A 20,112-nucleotide genomic window follows, 5' to 3' on the forward strand; every position below is an offset into this window, starting at 1 on the left:
TGGGACATACATGTGCATGTATGTATGTGCATGTGCATGTTAAACTTGGTATTCAATGAACTCATAATACATAATGTTTTGGTTTCTTTAATTGGAATATTGTGAAGAGCTTTTCTCTTCATATTCTATTTTTAAGCAACCTGTCCCACTCTGACCACTTCTCACTCTTAGTTTAGTGATTTTGAGCCGTGGCCTACTGGTGTTCCCTGGCAGTGGTATTACAGGTATTACAGCTTATAGGGTGGAGCCTGGAGCTATAAACAATTGCCCATTTACTTTAAAGTGACACACAGATGTTGTCATTTCCTGTTTGTTTTTCATAATATAAAAGCATCTGGGAAGCACTGCTAAAAATCCTTGCTTTCCCAGTCTCTCACCTCAAAGATGGACTTCCCCATACTTCTGCCAGCTTCCCTTGTTACCTCTCTGAGGCTCTTCTCACAGCAGACTGATCTTTTAAAAACACGTGTCAGATATCAGGAAATTAGGAACTCTACCCCAAATCCTCCACTGGCTTCTCAATGGAGTCAGCAAAATCTAAATCCGATTGTTGACTAGCTCCACATTAAATTGTCTTCTGCTCTCTGCCTCCCTCATTCAGCTTTCTGATTCTGGAATGCTCCAAGATCGTTCGTGTCTCAAAGTCTTTGTGCCTATCATTCTCTCCGCCTGGAATGGCATTCCCTCCATCTTCCCATTCTGGTCTCTACTCATACTTTACCTTCTCAGAGGCTGACCTAATTACCCCGTCTCTACCTGTCTGTTCGTTAACTCCTTTACCTACTTGCCTTAGCATTTTGGTCACTGTTCCATATGCTTGTGTAGTGTCTTTCTTCCATACTAGCCTGTTCTCCATGAAGGCATCAACTTTGTTTTATGTTGTTCATCTCTTGTACATATCAGGTGCTTGAGAAATAGTTATCTAATGAAAAAGTACATACACAATGAAAAAAGTACACAGTGAAACTAACATTTTTATTCCATATTTGTTTCCTTTATTTCATTTTCTCAGTGCCTTGGATTTTTCTGGTCAGTTATCTCTAGTGTTAGCATGAGCACTTCAGGAATAGGTAAGGGAGAGATATTAGCCGGTTAAACCATGCATGATTACTCTGTCATATCAGTGAGTATGTAACATATTTTTATCTTTTTAACATACTGAAATGGATGTTTTAATACCTTGATTTAACATTATATTTTGGTCTTTATTATAGAAATTTTAAGGAATTTCACATAACTACTATTTTCTTATAGAAGAATATAGGGACAAACAGAATGGTGATTTTCTTAAACGCCTTATTTCTTAAAAAGCATAAAATTTAGTTTATGTATAAAGAAAATGATTTTATTTCCAGACACTTTCCTCCCCATGTGCATCTCCTCAAATTATCACATTTAAATAATTCTCAGTGGTCCTAATTGATTTCTGAATGAAATATATTCTGGCCATTTTTCTTTCTCCCTGGATTTATTATGAGCCATGACAATAAAGTTTATGTCTATTTACAAATCAGAGAACCTTCATATTTTTGAGAACTGGAACTTTAAATGAGATTAGTTGAGTAAATCATGTTTGCTTTTTTTTGTGTGACACACAATATAGAGAAAATTAAAAATGAATTTCCATCACTCTCCTATCTGTGAAAACTGAATGTAGCTTAAATTGAAAGGGGTGAAAAGTTGGCATTTTATGACATCATTTCACTTATAAGTCTTAGAGTGAAGAAAATGTTTATGACATTATTTTAAGTCTGAAATTAAATTTAAGTGAAGCCTTTCTGAGACTTTTATTTATTTTAAACACTTGTTGTTTTGTTGTTGTATTTTGGATTAAAAAATTACATACACACATTTGTTTTCCTGAATATATAATGTGTTTGATCTCTGCATAAATATGTATGTTAATATAGCACTTCAATCTAAATCTTTCCACATTATTGTACAAGTAGGTATGCAATAAATATTTCTTGATTGGTTGACTAATATCCAAGCATATTTAGGTATACTATTACATGTTTAGGTCTTTCTGATGAGATTCCAATTCTTGGATCTGGTTGTTGTTCCCACACTAACCTTTTTAAGGTGCAAGTCACGTTATCCCTCATGTAAAACCCTTTAAAGGCATTACAACACCTTCCAAAAAAAAAAGGCAGACTTCTTTTTGTGGCATAGAAGTCCATGCAAGATAAGGTCCCAGCTTCCTATCTCCCAGGTGTTTATTGTTTTTTTTTTTTTTTGTCTTTGATGGAGGTTCCCTCTGTCTCCCAGGCTAGAGTGCAATGGAGCAATCTGGGCTGTCCATAGCCTCCACCTCCCAGGTTCAAGCAATTCTCCTGTCTCAGCCTCCGTAGTAGCTGGGATTACAGGCATGTGCCACCACGCCTGGCTAATTTTGTATGTTTCGTAGAGACAGGGTTTCTCCTTGTTGGTCAGTCTGGTCTCAAACTCCTGACCTCAGGTGATCCCCCTGCCTGGGCCTCCCAGAATGCTGGGATTACAGGCATGAGCCATGCCATCTCCCAGGTTTTATATCTTCTGTTCTGTTCTTCCTAACTAGATGTTCTATAAAATTGCTTGTGCCAATAGTTCATTATGTTTCCTCTTGTCAATCTTTTGCAAATACACCTTATTTGGTCTGTAATGCCCTCTTTTTTTTTTTTTTTTTTTTTTTTACAGTAACTGCTTGGAATCTTTTTAATTTTTTTTATTTTTGTTTTTTTAAATCATCATCTGCTTTCCCAGATAGAAAATAGTTTGCCTAGGGCTGGGCGCGGTTGCTCACACCCCTAATCCCAGCACTTTGGGAGGCTGAGGCGGGCGGATCATGACGTCAGGAGATCGAGACCATCCGGCCAACATGGTGAAACCCCGTCTCTACTAAAAATACAAAAATTAGCCGGGCGTGGTGGCGGGCGCCTGTAATCCCAACTACTCCGGAGGCTGAAGCAGGAGAATCGCTTGAACCCGGGAGTCGGAGGTTGCAGTGAGCCAAGATCACCACTGCACACCAGCCTGGCGACAGAACGAGACTGTCTCAACAAAAAAAAAAGAAAAAGAAAAAGAAAATAGTTTGCCTACTCTTTGTCTTGTTCTACATTACTGCTCTACATATGTCATAGATGTTTACCTTCTAAAAGGTGTGGCTCTGCCTTTTATCCATCTTTGTATCCCTAGTGGCTAGAATATTTAGTGTGTGCTCACTAAGTGCTGGGTGAATGAAAGATGTTTCAAAGGTCGCTTTCTCTGAAGTCTTGCTATTTTCCCAGGTGGATTAATTTTCTCTCTCCCCTGAACTCTCTTAGTGTTCTAACTCTGCTTTATCAGAAATAACTGTGCCATAGTTATTTCCTACCATGCTTATCTCTGCTGCCACATTGTGACTCTCTTGAGGACAGGGACCAAAAATTAGGTATTTCTTTCTGTCAGATGTTAGTCCAGCAAATATTAGACACTCCATAAATTTCTTTTTGTTGAATAAACACATGGCTAATTGTTCAAATTTTTTAAAATTGGTATTTTATACAGGCTTATACTTTTGTTTTAGCTGGGTATCTGCTAAAGAAAACCTAAGAATGTACTTACGGATTTTTTTTTTTTTTTTTTCTTGAAAAGGAAAATGTTCTGAAGGAAGACAAACCTATAGGATTGAAACTGTCATGTAACTTTTAGCTCAGTTTGGAGATCAGCCTAGATGAGTGGTTTTCACATTTTAGCCTGCATCAGTATCCCCTGTAGGAGCTGTGAAAACATGGATCAGTGGGTCCCACCCACAGAGTTTTTAAGAAGTTTCCAGGTTTTGTTGATGCTGTTGGTGCCAGGACCATGTTTTGATAACTTGTGACCTGATCTGTCTTAGCAGTATTTTTCAGCCTTCAGCATCTTGATAATTTGTTCATACTTTAATGCCAATATGTGGAGTCAGTACAAAGGTTAAACAGGTTAAATATCTCCTGATGTCTTTGGCAAAGGCCTTCTGTTTTCATAGACAACATCTAAAATCATTTCAGTGGCTCTTTCAGTCCTCCTAAATCATTTTAGGTTAGTGTTTATTCTATACACTATTAAAGTAGGCACTTGGTCATTATAATGTCTAGTGCTTTCCCTCTCTTATGACTAAATACTGCCAATAAAATTAATGCTTTCCCTCGTCTTTTTCACCATCTCCCATATTGTGTTCTCAATGAAGATGAGTTTCTCTCTCTCCATCAATCCTTAAAATCTGATTTAGGGCCGGGCGCGGTGGCTCACGCCTGTAATCTCAGCACTTTGGGAGGCCGAGGAGGGCGGATCACGAGGTCAGGAGATGGAGCCCATTCTGCCCAACAAGGTGAAACTCCGTCTCTACTAAAAATACAAAAATTGGCGGGGTGTGGTGGCCTGCGCCTGTAATCCCAGCTACTCAGGAGACTGAGGCAGGAGAATCACTTGAACCCGGGAGTTGGAGGTTGCAGTGCGCTGAGATCGCGCCACTGCACTCCAGCCTCGGCGATAAAGCGAGACTCCGTCTCAAGAAAAACAAAACAAAACCCTAATTTTATTCCACTTACATTGTTTTATATGGGTAACAAAATTGGTCTATGAATCAGGCCTATTTTAAAAGTATAGTTTCAAGCCTTTGTAATTGTACAAAAAGTTCCAAGGATTTATTTCTCCCTCGTATTTCTTAAATTCTCTGCTTCAGCCCATTTTTACTGATTGCTGGACACCCAGAGAGGTTATAGGTATTCTTCAAAAAGTTTGTGATATCAAAAGGACGTCATTTCTTTCTTTTTTTGACTAACTTCTGAATAATCTCTGAGTATTCTAGATGAAAATATTTTGCCTTACAATTTTTAGGAAGATTCTTAAAGTCTTACAAACTTCATCTTTTGCTGATTCATGACACATGAATATTTTCTTAAGCATATTGGCAAAAATTTGAGTTCATCTTCTGCAAAGAATTAAGTGAATGATATACTTTTGGTGTCTTCATCTTAAATATATGTTTTAAAAAAGAAAGACAAATATATATATATATGCATAGTTGTGTGTATGCACCCATTATTTTTAGTTGTTCTGGGGTATCTTCTAAAGTTCCCCATTATTTTCTCCTGTTGAACCTGACCGTCAAATGTATTGTTTGTAACATCTGTTCATAAATGTTTTTCAATTTCAGCTATGCTTTTACTAGCTAAAAGCATTAACATGATAAACTATATAATAATATGTAATTATATTTGTACTATTTAAATGTTATATAGCTAAAGATATCACTGTTCTTGACTATTTGTCTTGTAAAGTAAAACAGAAAATAAAAGTTCACAGGTTTTCTATCCCTAAATTCAACTAAGAGTATGCAAAATAGTTAATCTTACAAACTTTATGTCAAAACCTTTCCCCTCTCCCCTCCAACCATAACTGTTTTTTTTCAGTAGGGAAAGTTCATGGTACTTTTGAAATTACTTAATTCCTGAATCAATATTATGTAAGTAGAGAGTTCTCTTACTACAAGAGGTTTAAACAAAATAATTACTTATTAATATATTTGAATTTGTGATGTGAAAACTCAAGTTTAGCATCTGGCTGAACTTTGCCTGGATGTAGACACATCCATTTATCTTATCTCTTCACACAAAATTAATCATCTGGTTTACTAAAAGGTTGCTTTTCTTTGTAAATGCATAGTGTCATCAGATTTCGTATGTTAATAGATATTTAGTATGATGGTACATGTAGGCTGAACTACTAATTTTAATTTTCTTGAGTTTCATAAGTATAAATTAAAGCTCTTGAGAGTCATTTAAATTTGTTAAGAACAGACTTACTCTGTTAGTTTGAAAGCATTTTTTTTCAGATATAGTTGTGCAGGTGAAGTGATGTACTTGTGCTCTATGTAAGATTGGACTGTTGGTGCTAAAATTTAAAAGGTTCTGCTTGTGGATTGTAGGAAGACAAATGGCACATCTCTGGAAGCAAGGAAAAATAGTACTGTAATTCAGTGTCATGTTGATAGAAATAGAAACCTTAACCAGTCATCTTTTATTTTTGTCCCAGACAACTAACTATAAAATATAACCCAGATGGTGGAGCTATGATAGTAAAGATACAGAAATGACATTTTGCTGATGAATTTTCTGCTGCTCTTTGCTTCCCCACTTTCAGTTTTATACCAGATCTTTTATGGTGTAAGTTGCTTGCTTATGTATCTAAGGACAGATCCATAGGATGAAAAATGTGTTTAAGGGCATTTTTAGATCTTGAATTATTTCAGTAAACTTTCATTTTCCTCTTCTAATTGCCTTTTTGGTTTTTCCTCTCTTTTTGCTAAACTCATATTCTAACGTAAATTAGACTGAGCCATGAATAGTGGGTCCTATTTCAATTTTTTATTTCTGAGTTTCATATTTAAGGCATTTGGAATGTATTATTATGCTCTGCCTGTCTGTCTGCCTATATTGGAATTGGGAAGCCTCAAAAAGAGCAGGAGGTTGGCATACCTTATACTGTGGTCTCTAGTCTCTGGCAGCTTCACCACACGTACGCCCTGAATTGAACTGGAAAAGGAGTCATGGAAAGGGGCTTTAGTGATAGGGATGTCAGACGTTAGGAATGAGCAAGGTAGTGAGTTTGTGGTGCTGTTTTTATAGCACAGAAGAGCTAAAAGGTATATCTATGTTGAATCAGTTTCTGGCAAAGGTCAGGAAAGGGGCTGACATTTATGAGAAACCTCCTAATTTGTGTGTAATGTGTTTTAATCCTTGCAATGACCTCTTGAGATCAGAACTGGGACCTGAGTTGAGATCTGTGGCTCAGAGTTGGGGCTCTGCTGCTGGGAACTCTGGTGTGCACTGTATTGACTGGGTGTACGTGTGTGTGTGTCTCTGTCTTACCTTGAGGGTCTATATCAAAACCTTTTTGAGAAAGCAAGTATATAATCCCTTCTACCCCAGAGCCATTTTAATATTACAGATAATGTGCAGAGAACACAAGAACTTTTTGTGGGTTTATATTGTTAAAGTTATTCATTCTCAGTTCAGGTTTTGGGTTTGTTTTCAGGTGTGAGAAGTCTGTCTTAGTCACTTTAAGACTAAGAAGTCATGTGTTTTTGATACATATAAACCTGCATCAACATCTATTCTAATTAAAAACACCGTTGATAATCATTTACAAGTGCAAGATTTCAGGAATGCAGAATTAATTTAAATAACTAGTGGACTATTATTATAACTTCAACATTCTAGCATATGCTCTGAAATGATTATTGTTCATTCATTTATTTAGATCTTCTAGATACTTTTAGTGATTACATTAGGGATAGTCAACCCCCTGGGCTAATTTGAAACATAGGAATGTACTATGCTTGCATATTCATTTCAGTATGGAACCTTCTGAAAATCTCCTTCTTTGGGCTTTTCTTTTACACAGCCTACTTTGGTATGAAGTCTCTTAGGTTTTATTTTCTCCTTTCGATCTGTGGTCCTGACTTTTTACAGTTACCTGGACAGTGCCATGTGCTTTGACTGATGTTCTGTTGTTTATTAGGCAAAACGCAATATCATTCTTGAAAGGGTTGCAGTTGGGTGGTGCTGCAGCTGCTTTTCAAGCCACTGCACTGTGGTTATACCTGATGTCATCCCTATTAGATAATGTGGTAGTCCTTCTCATCATGTAGGCAACTGGTAATGCTAAACCTCAGGATATTTTTGTAATCAAAGCCCTTGTAATTGGATACATTGATGTTTTATTAAAGAATACCTGGTAACATTACAGTGTTAGCATTCTAAAATTAATTTGTGACTGTAATATTAATTACATTGAAATATGGATACATAGAAGTATGTGGACATGTGTATATGTGTGTGTGTGTATATATATATGAAAGTGAAAGAATATTTAAACCTGTACAGTAGCTCCTCCTGAGTGGCAGATGTTGTAACTATGCAAAAGGCCTGTATGTATTCAGGTAAGAGACTGTTGGTTTCTAGAATCTCTGGAGCCCTAATTACTCCCTGTAGACAGTAAAATCCTTATGTGAAGTCTTGATAGGACTAATCTTTCTAAGGATCCAGCCATTTTTAATCTCAGGACATCTTAAGGAAAATTATGCATCTGAGTCATAGAAGTGCTAAGGATAGCTAAAATCTGAAATTTCATAGGGGTTAGATGAAGAATCAATTTGGACTTGATTATATGTCTTAATTGCCTTCCATATTTAGTTGGCATATAATTAGAACCCCCTCATTACTTTCTCAAGTAACTCTAAAATCAAAGAGTTTACAAATAGTCAAATAGTTGACTTTAGCACCTCTAAACTCAAAGAGTATACACGTATTTCCCTTGCTTACATATTTTATCTATGTATCTTTTTGTGATTGCAGGTATATATCTCCTTCGGGAACTAAATAAACAAGTAAACAACCGATAGGAAAAGGTTGATAAGAATTCAGCAGTTTCAGGGTCTGAAGGCCTTGACTAAAGGCCTTTTCACACTTTAGACTCTTAGAAGTGGACTATTACATGAGTCAATAGGCAAACCAGCCTGACTTGCAGGGGTCTGACGAAGAGAAGCTCCTTTTCTCTCATATTTTCTGCTGATTCTTAGTTGAGAAACCACAATTCCAAATTGACAGTGTCTATGAGAGGAGCTACAGTGAGTGACAGTAACTGCTAGTTGTACATTGCACTTTTGGTATCACCTGTCAGTTATGTGTATATTGATCTTTATGTATGAATGAAAATAGAATATTCACATTTGAAAAGTAACTAGATTCTAGAATTTTAAGTTTTCATGTAGCTACTGGACTTACTCTATGGAAAATCTTCTGGGGCCTATCAGCAGAAATTTATGCCTTAGAGCATTATTTAGCTGCTCAAGGGAGGTTTGTGTTTTCATGGTTTCTAATATAGTTTGGGAAAATTATCTAGAACTTTCTCAAAGGAGTGTCATTGTATTATTTCAACACAATTTTGTGAGTTCAGTAAAAATGAGCTAAATGTCTATTCCCATATTTCCCTTTCAGGCAAAATAGTTAATCCATCTATTGTTTTCTGTGACATATTGGGACTCTTTGAGCCCTGACTCTCAACAGGATTCACATGGTTCAATGATGTTGTGAGGAACATGACAAGCCATTGCCCTCAATGAGTTTATATTTTAGTAAAGGAGATAAACATCAAATGTTTACTTAGAGTTAATCATGTAATTATAATCATGATCTGTTCATGGCTATAGCCTACAGACACTTTTTCCCAAATGTTCTCTAAGAGAGAAGATATTAATTCCCAAGTAACTTAGGTCAATGGGTGGTGTATTAGTCCATTTTCATGCTGCTGATAAAAACATACTTGAGACTGGGAAGAAAAATAGGTTTAATAAATTCATAGTTCCACGTAGCTAAAGGCCTCACAATCATCGTGGAAGGTGAAAGGCACTTCTTATGTGCCTTGGCAAGAGAGAATGAGAATCAAGCAAAAGCAGAAACCTCAAATCTTCTGAAAACCATCAGATCTCGTGAGACTTGTTCACTACCATGAGAACAGGATGGGGGAAACCGCCTTCATGATTCAATGATCTCCCACCAGATCCCTCCCACAACATGTGGGAATTATAGGAGCTACAATGCAAGATGAGATTTGGGTAGGGGGCGCAGCCAAACCATATAATGTAGGAAATGTCTTTGCACCTTTTAGTTGTGTGTTTTTTTTTTTTTTTTTCACTTTCAACCACATCATCATCCTTATTATTAGCTTCCACTGGACCTGAAATCATTTTGTCTACTCATCATGAACTTGGGTACCAGCATAATTTAGAGTTGCTATCTCCACTTTCGAGGCTCATCATCCTACTGACAACATCAGTATATGTGTGGAAAGCACCTGGATAGTTTTTTCACCTCACCACTTCCAAAGGTCACCCCTCTGTTTACTACTCTGGTTACACGGATGTTGTAATATTGCACAACTGTTCTAACTTTATTCATATGTATCATACTTCCCAAGCATAAACCTTTCTTCTTCTGCTATACTCATTTTGCTTAGATCATCCAGTAACTTCATGGAGAGCTCCAATCCATCAAACCATCTGTCTTTAGCTAGTTCATCAACTTAACTTGCTTATCATCAAATGAAATCAAAATTTGATTTCATTGTGATAACTTTTGTTATACAATTGCTGTTTCCATAAACTCTTTACTGACTTTTATTCTATCCACTTTTTCTGGGCTTAAATTAAAAAAAAAAAAATACTGTTTTTTTTAAAAATCACACCACCTGATAGATTTTGATCACTAGAAATTCAGGGTTATCAATTTCAATTGGGTTCAAATATAACTGGAAATTCTACTACTATATTTTTCTGTTCAGTTCTCTTTGTTCTTCTACTCTGTATTTCAACTCCTTTCAATTTTCTCCGGACTTCAACCACTCCTTCTTTTCACCAGTCCATTACTTATAGCTAAGAAAATTGTAGCCATATAATGGAAACTTCCTTAGCTACCAGTCCTAGAAATTACATTTTTATGCATCTTCTCATTTCCTCTTACTATAAAAAAGGCAGAGAGAGCCCCTCTTATAGCCTGTAATTTGGATTTTATCCTGCTTCACACTAACAGTTATCACTTCTTTCATGTATATATGCAAATATTCACTACCAAATTGAATTATCCTCATCAATATCTAAACATGTTTAAGTGTTTCTTACCTTAAGAGTAATAAGAAAAATTTTAAAAAAAACCTAACCTTTCCTTGATCCTATATCTTCTTCTATCCTTAGTCAAATTTATCTTTATCCGTTCAGACAAACTTCCTATCAGCATTCTTAACCTTGCTGTCTCTGTGCCTTCACCGTGTTCTTCATTGCCCAGTATGGTTTCCACTTCTATTCTTCATACAGACTGCTCTTTCCTTGGGCACTTCTGATCTCAATGGCACAAATAAGGTGCATTTTCAATAACCATTTTATGTAGTATTTGACCAGCATTGGGTTCCTGACATCTCTTCTCCTTTAGATACGCTTTTATTAGCTTTTGTGATGCCATGTACTTCCATTTTCCTTTTGTAGTTCTACATACTTAAATATGTATTTTTTCATTTCCCTCTGTCCTCATTGTAGCCTCATCTTCCTCAGTCTTGTCAGAGTTGAAAGTATAGGGCAAAGAGAGAAAAAGACTGAGGATACATCTTGTGGAACTACAATGTTTAAGTTTCACATGGTAGAATTCAATTATATGTAATGATGTTTTATATATATGCATATCTATGTAATGTGTATACACATACACATATATATGTACACACACATACACACACGTATATAGTCCTGTTATCATTTGTTGAATGTCTACTTTTTGATAGACAGTATTTGAGCTTTGAGGACAAAAAGTTAACTACAGTTCCTAAATTAGAGGTCGCACCTTGTTATGAGAGATGCAGATGCATGTGCTTTACTGGTACTCATAGGGTTGGATCTGTAGTGTTATTCTATCTTTGTGTGTGTTACAGATGCGTATTTTATTTGTTAATGAAATTTGGGCATCGATATTTAGAAACAGGTTTTGATTTGGGCACATTTTTTCCTTGAAGGCAGATATGTGATTTATTTTGGATGTTAGCAAAATTTAATGTTTAAATATTAAAATAAAAAACAGGAATTTAAGGAGATTTATAGGAATCAAATGCTAGTTTATTTGTGTGTTTCCAAACTGGGATTGGGGGGGTTAGGTTTTTATTGGAGGGAGAAGGGAATGGAAGAAATATGATTTTAGTACATGTATCTTTTATGGCTATTTTCTGCTCATAACAGTGGTGCCCCTTAACATAGGATGCTTACTGTGTGTGAGGAGATGTGCTAAATGTTTTATGTGCATTAACTCATTTAATCTTCCCTATAAAATTTCCTTTATAGAAGAGGAAATTGAGGTTTACATTTTACATAAGCTAAAGTTACAGTTAAAGGGTATGAGCTAGGCTGGGTGTGGTGGCTCATGCCTGTAATCCCAGCACTTTGAGAGGCTGAGGCAGGCAGATCACTTGAGGCTAGGAGTTCGAGACCAGCCTAGCCAACATGTTGAAACACTGTCTCTACAAAAATACAAAAATTAGCCAGGCATGGTGGCATGTGCCTATAATTCCAACTACTGGGGAGGCTAAGAATTGTTTGAACCTGGGAAGCAGAGGTTAGAGTGAGCCCAGATCATGCTACTGCACTCCAGCCTAGGTGACAGACGAAGAGTCTGTCTCATTAAAAAAAAAAAAAAAAAAAAAGATGAATCAAATATGTATCTGACTTTGGAGCCTGGGCCCTTAACACTATGATAGATTGGAAGAATATTAAGGGGAATTTTTTTTTCAGATTTTTCTAGTATCTGTAATATCTTATATTACATATTTCATGTATTATTTAATCATTTCACATATACCATTCAGTCTTCACAAGAAACCTGTGATGTAGGGAAAGGCAGTGTTGTCAAGATGAGACTACAAAGACCCAAGTTATTTTTATTTTTTATTTTTTTTGAGACAGAGTCTCGCTCTGTCGCCCAGGCTGGAGTGCAGTGGCAGGATCTCAGCTCACTGCAAGCTCCGCCTCCCAGGTTCACGCCATTCTCCTGCCTCAGCCTCCCGAGTAGCTGGGACTACAGGCGCCCACCACCTCGCCCGGCTAGTTTTTTGTATTTTTTAGTAGAGACGGGGTTTCACCGTGTTAGCCAGGATGGTCTTGATCTTGTGACCTCGTGATCCGCCCGTCTCGGCCTCCCAAAGTGCTGGGATTACAGGCTTGAGCCACCGCGCCCGGCCAGACCCAAGTTATTAATAACTTGCTTGGGTTACATGTGTTAGTAGACCAACAACCAGACCCCAGGCTTCTGGACACCCAGTTCAGCTTTCCATTATAGGAGACACTTCTGGAATCATTCAGTTTGCTAGAGGAAAAAGTTGTCCTTGTTCTTTAGGATTTCCCATCTCCCCCAAGTGTAATTCAACTTTATTTCTCTTATTTAGTTAATAATCCAGGACTGTTGCTGGAGTAGCAAAAATTTGATTAGAATCATCACCTTCAGTGTTTCAGGTAATGGAGTGAAGTAAAAACGGCTTGGAAAGCAGAGCCCGTTCATTCTGCTCCCAGGCTGGCCTCCTGGTTGGTTTAAAGTTGACATCTGGTGTGGCTTTCATTGCTCTCTTCTTCTGGGAAGCCTGGTTGACTACTTGACATCAAGTATTAGATCTGACCTGAGCATTAGCCCAAGCTCGCTTTGCGTAATTAAGCTATTGAGATTTGTTTCCCCTGACTGGACAGAAGAGCCCTACAAGTTGAGGGCTCTGTTGAAGTGATAAAGCTGATTAGATCTTTAGCAGTAAAGGAATCTGATCTTAGAAATTTCTTCTAGCTCTCGTTAATGAGGCAAAGACAACGTTTAGCAGGGAAAATGAGGTCACTAAGAAGAGAAACTTTTTTTTTTTTTTTTTTTTAATAAAGAACCAATTTTGCCTCCTTTAAAATCAAGGCCTCAATTTATTGTCCTGAATAAAGCTCAATTTAAATGAACACATACGAAACTTTTTCTCAGGGGTGTAGTAATCTTGTTTAAAGTACGAGATTAAAGTACAACAATTCAAGAAAGTGAAGCTAAGATAGACCTAGAAGTTAAAATAATTTAATGAATACTGACAACAAAACTGAAATAACCAACAATGATGTGTATTTATTATTAGAATGTAATTTTTTTCAAAAATGATTTTTAAAAACTTTTTTTTCTGTAACTTCTCTTTGCTTAAACCACTAATCAAACAAATAAAACTTATTTTCCTAAGATACATTTATACAGACTTCAGGTATTAACACTGTTGACAATCACACTTTTTAGTTTAGATAGCACCTTTCCGTATGCTATTATTTAATCCTTAGAAAAGTTTTTTTGAAAGCTGTATTATATTCACATTATGGGGCTAAGACTTAGCTCTAAAAGTTTCAAATCTCAAATTTATGTGAATCCTTAAGAATCTGTAAACAGGAGGGCTTGGAGTATAATACAGGTTTTTTTCACTCCTGAGAAAGTGGTCTATACCAGAGTATGTCTCAAGTTATACATTATTTAAAGTCTTTGATCCTATCCTCATTTCTTGCTAAGCTCTTGTTCCAGTATTTAGAAAATGACATAGGAATTACGTTCCCACCAAATACATTTATGTAAAATATAAATCATATGCATACGCATATTGTGCACCCTCCCATGTTCATAGATAGCCATCCTTCCATCATGAAGCATTCTGCTTACCACAAAGACCCCATCCTCCATCTCACTTTCATTTTATTCCAGTAAAACATCAATTGTCACAAAGGGCAAGCTTGGAGTGGAAAAGAAGTAACACAGGTGGTTTATGATTGGGACAGTTGGAGGGGAGATGAGCCATCCATTCCGGCGGCTTACCTTGTCTCATTGTTACTGACTTTGGGGTGGTTGTAAGAGTATGGTGTGAGACTGGAAAGGGTTTAATGGAACCATACTGCTGTCTTGTCAATATAATGTCTAGTCAGTGTGCTAGTTAAAATGAAATTCATTTTTTGATTTTAAAATTTACTTAACATTTTAGACATTTAAAGGAAATTTAAACTCTAAAGTCTACTTAAATGAAATACTCTGTGTCTTCTTTTTCTTGAGAGGCAATGTAGTAAAGTTTTCAAAAACAACCTAGAGGCAGGATAGCTCGGGCCATTCCCGGCTTCACCACTTGTTAGCTTTTATGCCTTGGTTCAATTACTTTTCTTTAAAATGATCATGAAAATAATACCTACCTCATATGATTGTAATGAGGATTAAATCAATTTATGTGTATGTATGTGTGTGATTGTGTATAGCTTGGGACAGTCTACTTTATATAGTAAGTGCTTGACAAATGTTACTTATTATCAGCCCAGTTAATCAAGGTTCTCCTCCACCACCACAGTAAAAATGTCTTGGCAGAGTTTACCAGAGAATACCTAAGAGCTAACCCCAAGTGATGCTTCTTAGTTTCGGTTTCTCTTGACCTCTTTCTTATATTAGATATTATTTGCCTTTACCTATGTCTTTTTGGAAAAGTCAGCCTCCCAAATTTTCAAGTTGCTGTTCTATTTCTGCACAACTGCACCAAGCTTTCATGGTTTTCACCTCCTCCTACTATAGGTTTTCACCACTTCTTAATAGAGATTTTCAGGCTGTACTAAGCTAGAACCATAGCCTGATCTCAGAATTGGCAGATACTCCCATGGGAAAGAATAAAATGGCTGGAGATTATTAGATAACATCAGAGAGGCTCTCACCTCCTAAAATGTGTGTGCATCTGGATGCCATTGTTTACACACATATCTGAAATCTTTAAATTATTGTTATTGTAATATGCCTGGCCTTTTCTAATCCTTTTATTAGGAGTGTTGACCTGCTTGACACCTCCTGGTACCACCCTTCCTTTCTTAACCATTCGATGTTGACTTTATATCTGTTGGTGGCCTTTTCAGTCTTGACCTTTCATTTCCAGTAGTTTTCTTCTCTTATTTATCTTCTTATGCCATCTTACTCACCAATCACTTTAACTTTCAAATCAGTAGCTTATTCCCTTTCATGGAGTTAACTGATATCCTTCATCAGATAACTTTGAAATTTATACCTTTATTTTACACTGATAATCTTCTCTTCCAAATCTATCTATCTAGTTATTACTTAAGCATTTTCCCCTGTGTGTATCATAGGCAAATCAAATTTGAAATGTTCTAAACATACTTCATTATTTTCTCCCTCGTTTTGTTTCCCTTTCTGTATCAAGTTTCCTTGAAACTTCAGCCATTTAAAACTCAGATTATTTTATTAATGTGTTCAGTGGTTTGCATACTGCTTAGCACATAGTAGGTACTCCATGTATGTTAAGTAAACAACAAAAATGGAGAAAGTCAATAGGCAAAAGTTTACTTTTAAAGAGATTTTCTATGTCTGCCTAGTCATTCTGTTCCTATATATTTCCTCTTCAGGAAATATAACAATACTTGATAATAGCTACTTAAAAAATGTAAGCTGTTTAACCTCTGTAATGTAATTGTTCTTCAAATTTTGTTTTTTGATTTGTTTACGTATACAAGATTTAGGAAATTACTTACATTAAAAGGTCACATTTTTAATTCTTACTGAACAAAAATTAGATTCACTTTTGCATATATTTAGCTATTCCCCTCCACTGTAGACATTCTTTGAAAATGATTGTTGTAAATCTTTTCTGTTTCTTTTTGACAGGTAATATTTGAAGCTGAAGTCTCAGGAGGGAGAAGTGGTTATATTGCCATTGATGACATCCAAGTACTGAGTTATCCTTGTGGTAGGTTGTGATTAAGAATTGTATTTTTCTATGTCCTTTCAACACTTGCCTTATATTGGCAGTGACGACTGTTTGTGTATCACTTGGTTATTGCTGTCTCTCTTGTTGTTGTTAATCCTAGCCTTCTATTGAGTTTTAAAAGAAAACTGATATATTTCTAGAGTTTTTGAATCAAATATTTTTCAGACTTGTAACTAATTATATACATAGTAGGAGATTCTTTTAAATTATTTCATTACTGAGAACAAAATATACATGCAAAGGCAGCTGTCAGGAGGACTTGTTCATTTTTTTGGCACTATTAAATTGTCTAGGAAAACAGAGAAGAATAACAAATCAGTTCAACAGAAAGGAAAACATAAAGAAGCCTCGTGAAGCTATTTGATCTGCTAAGTTGAGGGCTGGGTTCAAATTAAGAGAAATAGTTAGTTCATCTTATTCCAAATTTAGGACTACTTTTTTTTCCTCTGTTATAATAAATACCTGGCTAACTCATGAGGTCGGGAGTTTGAGACCAGTCTGGCCAAAATGGTGAAACCCCATCTCTACCAAAAATAAAAACAAATTAGCCAGGCATGGTGGTGTGCACCTATAATCCCAGCTGCTCAGGAGGCTGAGGCAGGGCAATCACTTGAACCTGGGAGGTGGAGGTTGCAGTGAGCTGAGATTGCACCACTGCACTCCAGCCTGGGCAACCAGAGCTAGACTCCGTGTCAAAAAAAGAAAAAAAGAAAGCAAACGAAACAAGAAACTCGGTTTATCAATACACAGTTTTGTTATGCCCTTAGATGCACATTGGTTGGCCTTCAGATGGTGTACCTAAATTTGTGTTTACATCACATTCCATGAAAAACAATTACTGCCTGCATTCAATAGAGCCAGACAAAAAACAGCTGGCATAAATTCAGTCTTTGCTTGTATTTCCCAACAGCAGCATTTTATAGGGCCCGTGAATTCTGGATTATCTGTTCAGCAGTCCTCTCTGAGAAGCATCTCTAACACATTGTCAGCAGCAGGCAGGGGCCCCTTGTGAGGGCCAAGGCCTGTGCTCCTGCTGAGTGCTTGTCAGACTCTAGTGTGCTTCAGAATCACCTACAGCTGTGGTAAATCACAGATTGCTTGGCTCTTCCCCTGGTTCTGATTCAATAGGTCTGGGGTGGGGCCTGACAATTTGCATTTCTGATTCCAGTGCAGCTGATGTTGCTGGTCTAGAGTTCGTAAATTGAGAACTGCTGCTTTAGCTCATGTTCTAACTCAAGAATTCCTTATTTTAAATCTCTTCCTGAGAGGTAAGGCACTAGAGAAAGATGTAGCCAGTAAGCGTCAGATTATATATACCATGTGGTGGTTGGTAAGAAAAAAGAGAACAATGGTGGTTGGTAAATTCTAAGAAAAAAGAGAACAAAATCATCTCACTTAGAGTTCAGGTGGGTTTACTAAGTTCTTTCAATCTGTAGTTTAAGAGAACTGTGTTTTTATCTACTGTTTATTTTTCACTTCTTGAATGATAGGTGTTAAGGAAAGGCTTTCATAAGTATGTAGAAAATTGTTATTTGAGCACAACAGCAGTTTTAGGGTGATATGGTCCTCCATGAGCTTTTCTTTTTACTCATGAGCATTAGCTTTTGCTGTTTATATACATTTCCTTTCAATGGGAAACATGGATAAGGCTTCAGTTTTAAAAGGTAGTTTCAGAGAATACTTGATGGTCATAAATCTCACTTATATTTTGACTGCAGTCATGATTTTTGTTAGTCTAATATGGATATTTATTTTGGATTCATATACTATGGTTATAATGGAATAGTATGAATAAGCTTACCAGTTTCTATTTGCAAGAGACAAAAATATTCCCTTGTTCTTTGAAATGCTAGAGGGTTATAACTACTGATTTTTTTTTATAAAGATCTAACTGCTTAAAATGTAGCCTAATAAGTTCAATGGCCGTGTAACTGTCAGTAGTTTAGAAATCATTATGTTTTTTCATTATATCTTTATATTAGGCTCTGATTTCATGTCAATTTGATCTCTTTTGGTTGCTTTGACTTGTAAGCTTGTAACTGTTTTATTACCATCCGTATGCAACATGCCATGGCAGCAGTTCAGCAGCAGTTGTTGAGTGCTCACTCTGTAAAGAGCAATACTCCAGCAATTATGGAACAGTAAGTAACAGAACTCCTGAGAAAAACAGAACCATGAGAGTCACAGAGGAAATGGTATCTTCTGGCACAAAAAAGCCCCTCAGTTTTCTTCTTTCTGATGTTAGTCTTGACCAAAAGTAAAAACACTAGCGATAATATTCAGCTGCAGAAAAGTAACATGGCATGTTTTCTTCATGTGAAAACAAATACATTTTTTTTTCCTCCCTTCACAGATAAATCTCCTCATTTCCTCCGTCTCGGGGATGTAGAGGTGAATGCAGGGCAAAACGCTACATTTCAGTGCATTGCCACAGGGAGAGATGCTGTGCATAACAAGTTATGGCTCCAGGTAAGGCCAAGTTGGCAGCTGAGCTAAAGAGTATACTTTATGTTTTAAAAAAATTACAACAGGACTGTTTGTGGTCTCTTCCTTTTGAGTGTGTGCGTGTGTGTGCGCGTGCGCGTGCACGCATGTAGTGGGACAGGCTGTCTGCATGAGTTTAATTCATGTTAGAGATTTCCTTTTCTGAAATAAAATACACAGGAAAATAATAAGTATTTTTGTTAGTATCTACTGAAACGTAATAATTCTCTCTGTTATATTCAAACTGCAAAGAAACTCTAGATCCGTTTGAAATATGAATAAGAATGAGATATTTTGTTATTTAATAATATTTTTAAAACCGAATTCATAAGAGTTAAGTAGGAACTGTCATACTCTGATAAATTTTTTAAAGTATTTTAAGAAACCCTTGGGAATACTTCAGGAAATATGAATTGGAAGAGAGCCAATTAAATTTTTGAGTTTGAAGGTTAATCCCAGATCTGAGGTGAAGACATTTGCCTTGCACATATTAAGTCCTTAATATATTTGTGTTTAATTATGATTTAACACACATGTTGGGGGAACTGCAAATGGTGCATATAAGCAGATTTAAAAGAATCAGAGAGAACTAGAGACTAAGAAATATGCCTTGCCTTCAGGGAATTTATAGAAAGTCTACTTGTCAGTGCTAGAGTACTGGGGGCTGGAAAGAGCTGAGAGCAGCTCTAAAGCCAGGAAACTGGGCCTAAAAGAGATGGCTATTGAGCTAAATATTTGCGCTAGATGATATGTAAGTAATAATATTCTCTGAGCACCTCTATTATTATTTTTTAGGTTCTCTGCATCAGAATGAGGAAAATGATTTAATTAGTTGTGAATTTTAAATTCATGGGAATGCCAATAGAGACCAAAAAAAAAAAAAAAAAAAAAAATCCTGATAAGATGAGCTTAGTTTATTTAACATAGACATCATGATTTATTTTACTATATCCTTTAGATAGGTGAAGGTAGTGTTGGGGATAATTATTAGTTTGCGGGTGGTTTTAATGAAGGTTATAATAAATGAATATTGAAATAATACCTTATAGTGTCTGATATTGTGCTGGGTGTTATATGTGTGTTATTTCATCAAGTTCTTACAGCATTCCAATTGGAGGTTACAACAGGTGTACTTCATATTAATCTAATTATTAATACTTTTATAACTTATTTGATTTTCAGATATCAGGATACCATATTTTGTGTCCAAATATGAAAAGGAAATGAGAGTCCTTTTTTTCTGTGATTATGGTAATTTCTCCTACAGAGATTGAAAAATAGGATAAT

General features: G+C 36.2%; 1 protein-coding gene across 18 annotated transcripts in view; it reads left to right on the forward strand.

Annotated features, from left to right (window-relative positions):
• PTPRK (protein tyrosine phosphatase receptor type K) overlaps positions 1 to 20,112 on the forward strand; it is a 553,640-nt gene that overhangs the window by 257,890 nt on the left and 275,638 nt on the right. For all 18 annotated transcript variants that reach the window (XM_017958332.2, XM_017958334.2, XM_017958333.2 and 15 more), the window contains exons 4-5: positions 16,239 to 16,320; positions 18,695 to 18,810. In XM_017958332.2, coding sequence (XP_017813821.1) covers positions 16,239 to 16,320; positions 18,695 to 18,810 — 198 coding nt within the window. The remainder of the gene's footprint in view (positions 1 to 16,238; positions 16,321 to 18,694; positions 18,811 to 20,112) is intronic.

The sequence above is a fragment of the Papio anubis genome, chromosome 6 (assembly GCF_008728515.1).
Source record: "Papio anubis isolate 15944 chromosome 6, Panubis1.0, whole genome shotgun sequence".
Taxonomy (NCBI): domain Eukaryota; kingdom Metazoa; phylum Chordata; class Mammalia; order Primates; family Cercopithecidae; genus Papio; species Papio anubis.